Here is a 15825-nt window from a genome sequence, read left to right as displayed (position 1 = left end):
GAAGTGGCATCTCTTTTTCGACAAATGGAAACATGTTTTCCAGTATATGCCTGTATTTATTATTATTATTTATATATAAAAAATTTATATATATATATATATATATATATATATATATATATATATATATATATATATATATATATATATATATTGTACATTATTTCCTTAAAATTACATACAAACTCACTTACTATGTTTCGCCATTTGCAAAATAAAATGCAATACAAAATGTTTCAACGAAGTTGTTTATGAGCATCATTAAAGAAACTGCTACAGATCAACTGATCAGGTGGTAATTACTTATTTAGACTGCATTGATTTGCATTGTTGAAAATGTCATTGAGATATCTATACATTCACCTCTTAATGTGAGTGTTCTGTGTTCGGATGGAAACGTGGTCGCCGTTGCATGTGCAAGTAATACCTACCATTACAAAAGAAGGAAGCGGTCGATAAAAAAAGAATTAATAATTTCAACGCACGTCACACTGTTTTACTTTATTATATATGCAAACTACTAGTGGGTAAACAGATACTTCAGAATACTTTAAATCGTTTAAAAATACCGTTGATTTTATGTTTAATATGTATATTAAAGTGATTCATAACATGCAATGCAGGTTTTTAATACTATGTCCAGTTATAAAGTGAAAAGTAAACTTATGAATTCGCCATTTATAAATTGATATTTCGAAACATGTTCATTAATCCGACTGTGTGTGTATCGAATCTTTGCATATTTGCTTTCCAGTTAATTAAGTCAGTTTTATAGACTTTAAATTTAGCGATCTATGAATAAACGTAAAATAAATTTACATCGTAAAGTTCCTTGTAAATAAATATATCTTTTAATTGGCTGTTATTTACAGCGATATTTTAAAAATAACGTGCAAAAATTGTCGCAATACGCCTGAAAATAACAATGACAAATCATTTCCTTAAAAAACCACTCACGAAATTCCAATATTCTATAAATATAGACGCAGAAACGGACACTTCTTGCCGAATGCATAACATCTTGAGTTGCTTTATAAATAGATAATTGGGACGATGCCAATCAAAGAAAAAATTAATGCAACACCAATGGTAAATAAAACAAGTGTTCTTCGCATGTCTATTCTGGAGGAGGTTATGCAACAAATTCACGCCTCAAAAGCTCAACGTGGTTTAAAACGTATTGACCTTTAAGGAATATGCAATACTGCAATGCGGCAATAAAATATTCACCGTCGCTATTTGTGCACGTTGGTTTTAAAAATGTATTAATTCAGTCAATATAAATAACACCGACATGGTTTCTGCAAATTACGTGACTCACAAATTGGTTTTCAATTAACATTCAAAACAAAAACAAATTAAATACGTCATTTATTTTATAAGCGCTTCAATTGGTTTAAATTTTCTGATTTTTATTCAATACAAAACAATGTATTTTTGCTTGGTAAGGCTGGGCACAGCAAGTTAAACAAACTTATCAATAAGTAAACATTGTACGTGAGCAAATGTATGCTTATATGAAAATGTACTTCGTTGTTTGACTTACCCACAATAGAAAGGAACAAATATATTGGCATAAAACAGGAAATTAATTGATTCAATTTAATTGCAGCATTGTCGGTTAATAGGTTTGCGTAACGAACCAAATACCAAATATTTATTGAATTTGTTGTAGTCGATTTGTATAATTGATAATTCGCTATGACAATGATCTAATTACACCTAGATACACACCAGTTGTCAAGTAGCAAAGAATAACACCGTGTTCCATTATCAGCGCCAAGATTCTTGTAACTCGACCAGAACGGTTAATATAGAACAAAAATATTTAATTATGTTCGTAGAAAGAAATATTTACAGTTTTAAAATAATTTTAAATTATCTTCATTTCTATTGGCGGTTGGAAATGTTATTAAGTTCTTTATTTTTTGTTTCAGATCCTTCAAAATCTAGGAAAAGTAGATAGGACGGCAGATGAAATATTCGACGAGCATTTGCAAAATTTCACAAGACAGCAGAATGCAGCAAACAGAATTCAAAAAGAATTTAACAATTACATTAGGTGTATAAGAGGTTAGTATTATTTTTTATTAATTGTTTTTAATTTTTAAGACATATAGTCATTATTTATGGGATTATTTTTATTTTCATTTAATAATTCTGTATATTATATGTACATACACAACACACTCATATTTCATTGTTCTTGCCATGTTTTAAATGACATAATACACACACATTCCCCTTGACAATACATGTGTTTGACTGTAATTTACGGCAATACCAGTAACCATAAACTGTACACGTAAATGCTATTCCGGCGGTCATTTATTAAATATTTAATTGCTCACTCACTAAAAGAAAATTGATTGGGCTTCGCAGTACGGTTCTGTGATACTGTTAATAGGTTCTCAAATTCATTTGTAGGTGATTATCTGCGCCACAGTCTGGAACAAGACTTACATGTTAGAAATCGCTATATTATCATAGATGGGGCATCTATTAAAGTACGGTACTCGTGATGGATGTATCGTAAAGTTATGGGTTGGGTAATTTCCGCATTAATTCCCTTGGTTAGCGTTATGAATAGTTTAATTATGACCATTTTTATGAAACGTTAAAAACGGTTCTTAATGTGTTTTATCATTTTGCTGATTTTAATACGTTTCTTCAGCTGCCCAAGTAGCATCAAAATCATTATTGGACGCCATCGGGGAAACATACGAGAGTCAATGGACTGGACACGATTTACTTTATGTACAAACACAGTCGGTGGACAACTTGTGGCAGGACTTCAGTAACAAACTGGCGGACCAAGTGCTTCTTCCATTGAATACATACCAAGGCCAATTTCCCGAAATGAGGGTAATAAATCCTTATATTCTATAAAGTGCGTAACGCTCATTATAATTATATTTTTACAGAAAAAGATCGACAAGAGGGGGAGAAAATTGGTGGACTATGATAGTCAGAGACACAGTTTCCAGGCACTGCAAACTAACATGAAGAAGAGGGACGACGCGAAAATTGCAAAAGGACGTGAACAATTAGAAGAAGCCAAGAGGACATACGAAATGCTCAATTCGGAATTGCACGATGAACTGCCTGCTCTATATGATTCCAGAATCTTATTTTTAGTTACTAACCTGCAATCACTTTTCAACGCTGAACATGTCTTCCACACAGAATGTTCTAAGGTAACTTGGAACAATCAAGTTTTCTGTTCAACAGTTATTCTTAAAAACGATTTGTTTCAGGTATTTGAAGAATTGGAGGCTGTCGTTGACAAATTGGCAACTGATAGTCAAAGAGGGTCGTATAGTATTAAGAAAACGAATGGTGCTAGTCTTCCCCGTCCGACCAGTCTCAAGAACTCCACTCCACTCATCGTCAACAACAGTTCTCCGGCTCGAGGTAACACATATTCACGTGTTATTGATGGTTTACACTTACATTTAACAACTAATACGTTGTTATGAATAATCCCGCTTTTAACTGGTCTAAAAACACTGTAGTTAGTTCCAATTTTAACGTATACGGCTAGTCTTGTATATAGAAATGAATTAATTTATTAATCATTCATGTTAAAGTCGTTAGTTAAAGCATTTGTATGATTGTGAGAGAATTTCAAGTAAGAAATTGTCATCGAACTGTATTTACATATCCAAATCCATAGCCATAATTTTATTTAATGTGATCTACAATTATTCAATCGTTCACAATTGTATAAGTGTACGGAGAGCTACAATGTTTTTGGAATAGCCCACGCACTAAATCGCCCGATTAGTGTCGTCCGCCCGTCCTTTGTTGTGTTAAACTTAGTGTGTTGTTGTTGTTTTTCCAGCCGACGACCTTGCACAATCCCCTACCAAACCAGAACTGCCCCCATTAAACTCCGAAAGCTCTTCCAAACCCTTAAACAACTCCAGTCCCCCCGCCACGCCTACTAAAAAGAACGGTGAATCGTCCCCCGTTCCAGTCACTCCCCCGCCCGAAACGAACAGTAACAGTACCCCAGTAGTACAGCAGCTTAACGGGACAAGCACGCCTGATGGCATACCCTCAAATCCATCCCCCGAACCTGAACCCGAACAGACCCGAAAGGTTCCTGCCGCCGCGACAGCCACCGCCGCCGATCAGGCCAAAATTAACAATGCCAATACAGACAATAAAAAAATTGAGGAACTATACGACATACCCGTTGGTGAGTATGAGATAAAAACTCACGCATCTTACTTTGACCAATTTAGGGGACTGTTTGCAGTTACTCGACCTGATAGTAAAATTGAAAACTAAACGCGTATTTGAGTTATAATTTACTTTAAATTCTAAAGAATCGCTAAACGCATGGAATTGTTTTGAAAGCTAAACTCGTGAATTTTTGTAAATTAATATTTCAGCTAACTTGAGAAATTAACATTGTAAAATAATTTTACATAATATTCACATGTGTCTAAGCTTTCATTGACGCAAATCTGTAAAATTTTAGGAGCCAGTACTGAGAATTTGCCACCTGGTGTTCTGTACAGGGTGAAGGCTACTTACAAATATAATAGAGAAGACGTTGATGAGCTATCATTCGAAGTCGGTGAAGTTATCAACGTGATAGAATATGATGATCCAGAAGAACAGGTAATATTTTATCTGATATTGTTTGCAACCAATTTATAACGAATTGTAATTAATTTCAGGAGGAAGGTTGGTTAATGGGCATAAAGGAGAATGGAGAAAAGGGCATGTTCCCCGCCAATTTCACAAGGCCTCTGTAAAATATACGAATAAATATTTATGGGAATCAGTCACACTGAAATATTATTTACATATATTTCATGTAAGATCAAGTGCCTTATATTTTATATAGTTTTTTATGTTTGATTTTTATTTAACAACGAATAATTACTGTTAATTTATTTTTAAACGATTGTTATCTCGTTGAGAATCTCAGAGATATATTCTACGAATACTCAAAAACTGTTATAATTGCATTTTTCATCAATATTTTCTTTGTTTTCAATTATTTTTAAGTGTAACCATTGTTAACAAATATTAGATGATGTAATTACATATATTATTTTATTGCATTTTATTGTTCTTTTATATTTTGATGCACTATGAACATTTTTAATTTAGTATCGTAAGATCAAAAGTATTGCTCAAATTTTATAAAACTTTATATACAATTTTAAAGAACACAACTATCTAGTCACGGTGAAAATCTTAAATTTTTGCTCGATTTTATCTTCTGACGTTTTGAAAGTTTTCCATTTGGAAATGTTCATATTTGTGCCTTCCCTATCTTGTTATTAGTGTACAACTTGTACTACTCCCTAGAAAATAACCTACAGAAAATGAAACCACTAAATAAGGAATTTTTTATAAAAATTTACTTATTAAAATTTAAAGGTATTTTCTAAGAAGTTTTTCTTCATAAATAAGTTTGTAATGTTTGTGACGGCAGGAAAATGAATTTTTGTATAATATTTTAATCTATTGATTTTTTCTTATTTCCTGCTGTGACAATAGAAAACTTATATCAGAGTTTGTATTTGCTATTCTGGCGAAGGAATGTTATTATGTATTAGATATTCTTGTGCGATAGATATAACTTATTTTTATTCCTTTAATTATGTTAAATTTTATTAACTTATTAAGTAGTGTATGTTTGAATTACCTTAAAATAAAGGAAGTATTACAGTTTATTGTATTAAGTTATTTATTGACCTAATGTATATTTCATAAAATTATAATTATGAAAATGCAAGATATTAAAATATCAAAATTCCTTTATTTATCTTAAATTTTATTAGCTTATTAAATAGTGTATGTTTGAGTTACCTTAAAATAAAGGAAGTGTTTTAGTTTATTTCAGAGAGTTATTTATTGACCATAGAAGTACCCACACATTAGTATTAATTTATCAATCAATCAGGAAATTGAATTAAAATAGTTTATATTTTATTTAAAATAATTTCACAATTTTCTTTCTAAAATTATTCATTATTCACCTAAATCAAATTACTTTCTACTTATATTAAATATTAAAGGAAATAAATACACAATGTTAAAAATATAATTTGTTCTTTATGACTGTCTGTAAATGGATAGGATATAAATTTAATGAGATATCGGTAGGAGACCTTTAAATTTAAATTTGTAGAATTTTGAGTTTAATTAATAACCATAATTATATTTTGTAGTGTTTAGTCTCTTTGAGACTACATGTCGTTTCATAAGTTTCCAATTAGATTTATATCTTGATTTTATGGTGGCCAATCGAAAATCATTATTCAACCAAGATAATTATGTTATCTTTTAATCAATTTTGAACAACTTTAGACGCATGCTTCAGATCATTATTATGTTGGTAAATGGTTGGTGGAAACGGTGGTGGTACAGCTTTAATCTTGTTAGAATATTCTTTTTTGATACCCGTTTCCTTTACCGAATTTACATCTTACAAGGTTTGTTCATTCACTCGACGTCTTCTGTTCTACTAGTCACACTGAAATTGTGTGACTCAATTAATTTATTTTTTATTTGCCTAGTAGCAAGAAAGGATTTCGTTTCTTGATTCATCCAATTTGTCTGTCTCTAAAGGAATTCTTTTTCTTTGTTACGCCATTTTCTTATTGAACTTTCAAATGAGTTGTTATTTTCATGCTTTTAGCGACGTCAGCAATAATAGATCTTGATTTTTCATGTTAATTATTTCCCTTTTCTCTAGAGTGCAATGTCCTTTTTCCTCTCACTTAAAGGGAGTTATTCAATAAAATAATATAAATACTTCTAAGAACAAATTAATACATTAAGAGTATTGTTAAATAGTCCCACAAAACGTAAATATATTTAAATATGTTATTTCTTTAACGGGCCAAATTAAACTAATATGTGGGTTTAAAGTAATATCTACGAAGATGTGGGACTAAAAAATCAATTTATGACCACCTTTGAAGGTTTCATAAATATATAATTACTTACCAGTTTCATTATGAAATAAAATGCTATATTTAATATTAAAACATCAAACATTTTTATTCATTCATTGTTTATATCAGCAGTAATACCTGAAATTGTGAGGTTTTGACATAGCACAATTATATTTAATAGAAATAAGAACAACAGTGTTTTAACACAAGTTTTTATTACTATAGCGGTATGATTAAAAACTTGTATAAATTTAGTAGACACTTTACGGAATTACATAAATTTGAAATAATTGTTGATGAGCTGATTGCTTTAAAATTCACCCTTTCATCCATCACAACATTCTTACATATCACATAATCTAATCTTAGTAATTTATCAAGACTACAATGTACAAGTTTGGTGCACCTCAACAGAAACAAGTTGTGCAGAAGCTTCTTCATATTTATAAAATTGTTAATTTCGTGCCCTAAATCACAAGTGTTTCTGTTAAATGTGGACCACAATATATTCATATATACTGGATTTTAGGTGGTTTAAATAAAACAATAGATCAGAAAAAAATTCTATACTTGACAAGAATGTTACAAACTATAGCATCATTCACTCTCATCACAGTCAATCCATTCACAGGCACCCTACACAAAAACAAAGCAGCTATTATATATCTTTTAAAAATTGCAATTAGTATAGTTATTAACTGAACAATGCAAAGAAAGCTCACTAACAGTTTTAAATTCCAGTTAATCGCTTTCTGAATGAATATACCCCACTTTATTGCAAACATCCCTTAGACAAGCAGTCTTGTTTTTACACTTCTGTTTTTGTAAGGTGAAGCCACCGAAACAGTCTAAATGCCTGCTCTCAATTGCACACGAAACGATAAATTATATATATAAACAGATTACAGAAATGGTCTGTGGCTCTGTACAAAATAACAGCCTTTATTTGCAAATATTTTATCTTTTATTAAGATATTTCGAAATTTAACACTGTAAATGTACACATGTAAGTTACATATACAATTATTTGAAAATGTAGTTATGGCATAATATCTCACTATAAGATGAACTAAACTTATTCTACCTATTTATTTACTATCTTAGGCAATGACATATGTACTTAAACTGACCCGTTATGGATAACGCTAACTGAGTAACATCGATAGAAATGAAGCTATGATGAAGTTTGTTGTTTTGTATCAGTGCAACTTGCTTTGAAACTTGCATATTCAGTCAATCAAGTTTTTCACCACACATACAAGATGTTTGTGACACATACAAACAGAAGCCAGAAGATTAAATACATGAATGATAAATATCTGTTCCGATGGCGAAACTTAAAGACTGCAGCACTGAAAAGACCTTGCAAATCAATGAGGTAAAAGTTTAGTCTTACTTGCTATCTCTACATTAATTTAATATAACAATACTAATTTTATGTAATGAAATAAAAGTCACTTTAATAAACAAAAAATTATACACTTTGGCTTCATCCATAAAAATACCATTACTATATGTAAAATGGCACTAAATTATCCTTGCAGAGCCACTAAAGCTAAGCGCACACTTGGGACACAAATAAATTTAATCGACAGTTAATTAAAATTAGAATCACACGTCCTTTTATGTTTTTTTCTTAACTTTTATCCTCAGGATTTTTAGATATTTTGTAAATGATGCAGTTGCGTCGTCACTGTGACAATTTTTTGCCGTCGCTTTTTACTCAGCGAACAGTACTGCTTAAAACCGATGTGTGTGGTTCCAAGCGAATTCTAAACCAAATTATATTCTCGCAAATTCGACTGCAAAATTGTATCCTTTACTGCGGCGAACACAAATTTAATGTTTTCCGTATCTGAAAATTTCAAAGTTCAGTCAGTTCTTTATTAATTCAAATCGCAACATCTGGAATATATGGACCATTAAAATTAAACTTCAAAAGTTAATTATTATCTGTAAAATGTACTTGAATATATAATCCAGATGATGCACTCCATTATATTAATTTTCTTACATTATTATTAAGATTTAAAGACAACACAAATTTAATATTAGTAATTAAAATGACAACAATCATGCACAAATTAACATGCAATTATACCATTATTGAATCACATGACAATTTATATAGTTCATAATTATTTGGAAAGTGTAAAATGCAATTATTAGTGTATGAATGATTAAATTACCTGTAGTCTAAGCTAAATTAAACTCTTTTAACGCAGATTGCATGATGGTATCTTTTACAGCACAGAACACAAGTTTAATGTTTTCAGTGTCTTAAATTAAAAAAAAGAAACAACAAAAAAGAGACAATCCATTCCATATATGAATGCATGCAAGAAAACACAACAAAAGAGATTAATATTGTCACAGTAAGATGAGTTGGGTTGGGAGAAAGCAAGAAAGCACATAACACTTTTGGTTGACGTAATTTGGTACCTGTAGCACAAGTAAAATGTGAGTATATGATTTTTTCACTGTCTGGATTTAGATCTACAAACATCCTGAGGATAAATTCTCTAGCTGCAATCGCATCTCGTTGCGCACCTAAATTTAAAATAGGATTAGCAATACTATAAAAGCAAAATTTTATTATAAATTTAGCATACAAGTTTGCCTTTACTTTTTTTGGAAATTACTGATCTACATACTTTCTTAGCAAGGAGTTGTTAAAAATACATAAAATATTGTTCAGCAGCAAAGTTATTTCTAGCAACAAATATAATTTACACCTGTTGCTGTTGTAAAATGTGAATAACAGGCTCTTTCAGGATCAGGATTTTCTCTTAAATATTTTTTCAGAATAAATTCCCTTGCTGTAATATGATCCTGCTTGGGTCCTTGAGTATGGAAAACCAATATTTATTGAGCAAATTCAGATGAAACAAATACATTTTCACGGATACAATTAGTCACTTACCATCGTATTCTGGGAAATAATCAACAAGATGGGAATACATTATTTTTTCTTCTAATAAATCCTTTTTATTTAAAAACAGTATAACCGACGAATGTTGGAACCATGGATAAGTTATAATAGTTTTGAATAACGCTTTCGATTCCTCCATACGATTCTGGAAACAAAACAGACAATGATTTAGATATATGGGAAAATGGGTTTCATCAGTTTAAGCTAAATGTTATAGTTAAATAACTCACCTCATTTTCTGATTCAAAAAGGATCTGGTCATATTCACTTAAAGCTACTAAAAAGATAATGGAAGTTACATTTTCAAAACAGTGAATCCATTTTCTTCTTTCTGATCTTTGTCCTCCTACATCTACCATTCTGCAAACAGATGACAATTTATAAGTACTTCAGTCAAATAATTAATAAACAACATCAAACACTGACAACAAAACAATACAATGACCCAGTATAATAAGCAGTTCTACTATATTTAAAGCGACAGCATGCTCATTTCGGCGGCAACCACAAAATTTCTAAATCCATTTGAACTAGCAGATGACCTCTCCAACAATAATAGAAAGTCAATGAACAAATAGGATTTTAAAAAGCCTTGATATTTTATTAAACATATACATTTCAATGAATCCATACAAAGAGAAATTTAGTCAAATCATTGACTATAAGTTGAACTTATCCTTTTTACTCAATTAAGGTTTAATAAATGAAGCACAACACCATTTACATCTAACACTGACATGCTTTGTTACATAGTCTTTCATAATTAGATAGATTTTGCAATAAATTTTAATTAATGCAATAAGTATTGTTCCATCTATTTAACAAAGAATGTCGAAATTATATAGTGACAAAACAAAAAATGAATATTTTAACATGTATTTCCCACAAAATTAATAATAATAAGTTCGCAGAATCAAATAGTTATCCTTACACTAACTGTGAGAAATTGTTTACGAAAAAATGAAGTGAAATTTTCTAAATGAAATATGAATGACAATACCAAAAGCAGGTACAAATTAAAATTTTTAAGTACAAGTAAACAGAGTGATTCCATGTCTAACAGCATCACACTGTAGACCGATGCAGAATCACAATACAAACTGGATGATTTTCTAAGCGCCAAATGTAGCTATATACAATGTACTCTTTCGTGCATCAAATAAGTAATATAGCCCAGCAACATTTAAGACACATCACTTTGCCAGAAAAAAGTATCAAAAGACTACATTCATCTCTGGCAATGTGTTCGGTACTTTATTGACACCACAACAATAATGCAAGGTACATAATCGTATGTTAAAATTAAATTGATATTTTGGCATACCTAAAAATAATGGAGTCGAGATCAAAAGGGTACTCTATGATGCCGGTGGTGGGCGCCCTCGCCCGCAGGATGTCCTGTTCGGTCGGCAGATAATCAGGCGCCCGGATTCGCTCCAGGTCACTAAGATAGCTGCAACCAACACAACAACGCATGCAACGTGCAGCCAACAAAATACACAAAGTAAACAAGAACCGGCTCAATAAAAATCATCGGCTACGATTCCCTTACATCGATGACGTCGGATTTATGCCAAAAAAGGTGTAAAATAACCAGAAAATATTAAATCACACAATCAATGTTTAATTGTTAAATTTGATGTGTTAAAAATAGACATTATTCTGAATATTGAATTCACTGAGAATTTTAAAACATGTAGGTTTAAAATGTAATAGATACAGCCTCGACGCTAAGGATTATTTACTTCATTCTCGTTAATATATTTTCGAAATGTTTAGTATAATTATCTACATCTGAGTGTTAATAACTAATTGTTCGGTAACAGGTTAATAAAATTACTTCTACCACATAATTTTGATAAAAGCTTTGTACAACAAAGTTTTCCGTTTCCATTCACACAGTCAATAAATAGGCAAACGTTCACCACAAACATACTAGTAATTGTAGTTTCTGAAATTAATTAATCCGAAATTTTCATTCTTCTGTCTTAAGTAACAGCAAATATGTAAAACTATTTACATACCAAATCATGATTGAATTTTGTTGTCCTATCGAAAATTACTTTGAATATTGCATTTGAGACTGCCAGAAAATATAACCAACACTATTAATATACTTAAACTTGCTCTTGTTTCAATACTGGATGATCACTCACAGAAAGTGTGAAAACAATCAACAAATAACTAGAAATGATAGATCAAATTTTATCTGTATGTCACATTTTCCAGACAATCCAAAATCAATTTCACATTGAGCTAGATCTTTTGTTCTTTATTTACTTTAGATAAATTATAAAAGTTATATGTAAATTGCGTGAGGTGTCTTTGTGTGGGAGAGGATAGAGGAAGGCGATACTCACTATTTAGCCGAATCTGTCAATTGGTACTCCCTGCGTCGATCGTAGCATTCCTGTATACCGTCGTCATTCCACAAGTCCTTTATGGCGTCAACGTAGGGGCTCTCGAATGTGGTCACTGTTTCGTAGTCGATACTTTTTATTAGCTCTGCTTTTTCCTAAAAGAACAAAGAGAACACATCATTCACACGTAATTAATATAATTTCCCTAGAATATTATGCATACAAAATAAGATATGCTCCATTAACTTGTTTAATGTGCAATAAAGGAAAACGGCAAATATTTACCGGACTGGATGACGCGCAATACTGGATTTTCAGGAGTTCCATTCCTTTAATCATGCTCTGCATGGCCATGAAGATGTTCTGGTATACCAGTTTGATGAAGCCGCGCTTGTCCTCGTCGGAATATCCGGCTCCATGGATAATCCGCATCTGTTTGATAAATGTTGACTTCCCCGATTCTCCAGTTCCTGTAAACAAATGAAATAAAGTCAGTCAAGTTGGTGCAATTATAACAATGATAGAAAAAAATCTGGTCCTTACATTATAATAAGTATTCACTGCATAATGCAGTAGCAAAGTTCGCTCTTAAGTTATTTAATATATTACATAAATGGTTCTCATAAAAATGGTCTATAAATGACATAATATTTGCATGCGCCTATTACATGTTAAGAAAACACTAATTTAAGGTAATGCGTTCATTTTTACACACAATGTCTTATCCAACGAAAATCTTATAAGAAATCAAAATTCTTAAATTAATTTAATAATAGATGAATAGAACAATAAATAATAAAATTTTCAATGAATTGAAGCAATCAGGAACAAAATGTGTGGTGTTTCCCCTGCCTGATAAATAAGCAATTAGTTTAAAGGTTGTTATTAACATAAATTAAGCATTACAAAACAATCTATAATGGCTAAGTTCATTACAATTGCTGTATAACTTTATTTTCTCAAGTAATACATTGTGTGTGTATTAAGGAAACACAAAACTATTGTGTAGAAAGGCAGAAATGTATCCTATTTGAGTTTGTAACTCTCAATATGTAAAAACAATATTTAACAGCTGCAAAACTCAAAACTTTTCATTTGGCAACAGGGTGTTGTTTTCTTTCATTTTGAAGAAGCCCAAGTTTAGTGTTTACTTTTATGAGGCGGTAAAGTTAAATTTCCTTGCAAGAATATTATAAACATCCATTTTAATTTAAAAATATATTACTGTTTTTAGTAAACAAGTAGCTAAATAAGTAAGGGAAAGATGCAATTAATTTAATTAATAAATGAAATTTTAATGTTCAATTGGACTAGTATTTTTTTTTTTGTAAAATTATATGGTGAAGAATAGTAATTAGTGCTCAATGTTTAGTGGCAAAAAGTATAGCATAATTGGTAATTACAGACATATTACAATATTTTTTTATTATCATTGTGTAATGACCAATTTCTACACATTTTACAAAAACCAAATAAAAATAATAATTGATAAATCATAATCTTATCATAAAAATCATTTGCCAATGAAATTTCTGAAAAATATATATGTATATATATATTTTTTATAGAGCCACTAAAAAAAAGATTAAAACAAAAAAAAAAAATAAATAAATAAAAATAAAAGCAATTTAAAAGTCATAGAAATTTAAGTAGTTGTAAATTGAACAGAATTTGATCTGTAAAAAAATAAAATATCGACATGCATTGGCAAACATTTTTACACCATATCATTTGTTGTCTGCACAACTAAAATTATCTTACACTGGAATTAACTGTTTACTTTGTTGAGATATGAGGTATAAAAATAATTTCAATTGATATGGCAGTCAACTCACATATACAGTTTAACAAAAAATTAATTAAAACATTTATAAAACGTGTTTATGTTAGGTATGGAATGAAAGAAAGTAATGTTTATGTAAGTCAGGTTCAGAAAATCATGCAGAGCAATAGTGTGGAAGTATAGAATTTGTATTTGATAGATTAAATATTTATTTACGGACGATAATGTAAATAAAACCTGATCTGACAATCGAATATTTTTAGAGCGTTCCGAGTGTGGGGAGGGTGTAAAACCGGCGAAAAAAAAAATAAAATAAAAAACGTAAAATACGGCCTCCGCCGTGTAAAAATTCCGTCGGATTTGTCGAAATTGGCCACATTCACTCACCGAGGAGTAAAAGTTTGAGTTCTCGGCGAGCATCTCGCTTATCTCGTCGGAGCTGTTTTTCGATTTCGGCGTTGATACGTTTCTGTTCTCTAGCCTCATCTGACTGACAACACTGCATGTTCGTGCTCTTGTTGATGGGGCCGCAAACTCCTCTTTGATATCATCCACGCCGGCTACACCAAAACACACCTATAGACTGACACTTCCTGGAACGGCGACCATCGTAGTTAGCTGGGTGTGGTGATTAAGTTTGACCGCTGACATGCTCTTATAGTCACGTTGGACCTTAATATAATCTCGTTAAGATAACTAGATTGCCGAAGCCTCATCCACGTTCGTATATAAGGAGATTAGAGACCCCAGTAACGCAAATTTTCGCGACCGTCCACCTCTGGGTCCGACACTACTAGTTACTTATCGGCACCGTCCTAGAGCCACGCAGCTCACTAAATTCCCGAGCACTCACACACGTTCATCATCCGTAAATTCGTCCATCACAACACAACATGCGCCTGTTCACTGTGTAAAAAACTCCATTTCACACTTAGCAGCAACCGCCTCTTGTCAACATGGCGCTGCCCTGTACACCAGCCAATTTCGAACACGCAAGACAGGAAGTTTATAAGGTGATCTGTTCGCCGCCAATTCAAATATAAAATTATCGCCTTCGATCTGCACAATGGTTTTCGCAATTATTTTATGCCTTCATATTAACACTCACATAATTTATATCGTTCGAATGTCTAATTGGATTCTTCACCAACCTATTTAGTGCTATTATTGATTAATTACAAATCATATGAAATCGTTAAGGACAAAAAACATCATACAGAAAAAAACAATTTTAACATTATTTGTGACAACCACTACATTTTATTACACTTTTCGTCGCATTTTTTTTTATTTTAAGAGGTTAGAAAGATTATTTCCACTAAAAAAAATTTCTTTTGCTTCTCCATTATTCACCAACAAACAAACTCTTTCCATAAAAATAGTTAACTATATTGGTGAATTAATCTAATATTATAAAAACTTGTCACAAGATGTTCAAAACTGGATTTTTATGAACTTTGAATTTTGAACAAGCTGAAGGCTGAAGAAGTACAAAGACATACAGAAGAAGAAAATATTTATTTTTTATTTCACTTAATGCTTTTCTAATGTATTAGTTAAGAATATTTAAATTAAAAACCAATAAAATTAATTTTACTTTGGCATAATATATATTAAAGTTATTACTTTCATCAAAGAAATTTGGGTTAGTGATAAATAATTTTAATATTAACTGTTTCAAAAAAAAAAACTGTGTGAGAATTATTATTTAATTAACTTATTTGGAATTCAGGAGCCTTAATAAATTCATTGAAATAAATCTACTTTAAATGTACTCCTATTCATTTCATGTATTTCAAGTACTACATACATTTTTAATAAATT

General features: G+C 31.0%; 2 protein-coding genes across 5 annotated transcripts in view; one reads left to right on the top strand and one right to left on the bottom strand.

The window, feature by feature from the left end:
* Window positions 1-5699, top strand: part of LOC109601509 (myc box-dependent-interacting protein 1) — a 35839-nt gene extending 30140 nt beyond the window's left edge. The window contains exons 2-8 of one of the 2 annotated variants that reach the window (XM_020017756.2): window positions 1938-2073; window positions 2675-2865; window positions 2925-3197; window positions 3258-3414; window positions 3845-4204; window positions 4490-4632; window positions 4692-5699. In XM_020017756.2, coding sequence (XP_019873315.2) covers window positions 1938-2073; window positions 2675-2865; window positions 2925-3197; window positions 3258-3414; window positions 3845-4204; window positions 4490-4632; window positions 4692-4769 — 1338 coding nt within the window. In that variant the 3' untranslated portion in view covers window positions 4770-5699. The remainder of the gene's footprint in view (window positions 1-1937; window positions 2074-2674; window positions 2866-2924; window positions 3198-3257; window positions 3415-3844; window positions 4205-4489; window positions 4633-4691) is intronic. The other variant, XM_049964562.1, reaches the window with a different exon arrangement.
* A 1778-nt stretch (window positions 5700-7477) lies between these two features.
* LOC109601508 (G protein alpha q subunit) lies at window positions 7478-14994 on the bottom strand. Of its 3 annotated transcripts, none has more exons than XM_049964267.1 (9): window positions 14389-14994; window positions 12504-12688; window positions 12219-12373; window positions 11183-11311; window positions 10089-10218; window positions 9850-10003; window positions 9662-9769; window positions 9116-9205; window positions 7478-8781 (listed from the first exon to the last, which is right to left on the bottom strand). In XM_049964267.1, exons 1-8 carry the CDS (start codon window positions 14504-14506, stop codon window positions 9123-9125), a joined length of 1062 nt encoding a protein of 353 aa, XP_049820224.1. In that variant the 5' UTR covers window positions 14507-14994; the 3' UTR covers window positions 7478-8781; window positions 9116-9122. The 3 variants fall into 3 exon arrangements, with proteins under 3 accessions (XP_049820224.1, XP_049820225.1, XP_019873314.2); XM_049964268.1 differs by lacking the exon at window positions 9662-9769 and adding an exon at window positions 9369-9476 and having other exon boundaries at window positions 14389-14989; XM_020017755.2 differs by lacking the exons at window positions 9116-9205; window positions 9662-9769 and adding an exon at window positions 9369-9476 and having other exon boundaries at window positions 14389-14983.
* Window positions 14995-15825: the final 831 nt, after the last annotated feature.

This window comes from Aethina tumida, chromosome 3 (assembly GCF_024364675.1).
Source record: "Aethina tumida isolate Nest 87 chromosome 3, icAetTumi1.1, whole genome shotgun sequence".
Lineage (NCBI taxonomy): Eukaryota > Metazoa > Arthropoda > Insecta > Coleoptera > Nitidulidae > Aethina > Aethina tumida.
This window is presented reverse-complemented; position numbering and strand designations above follow the sequence as displayed.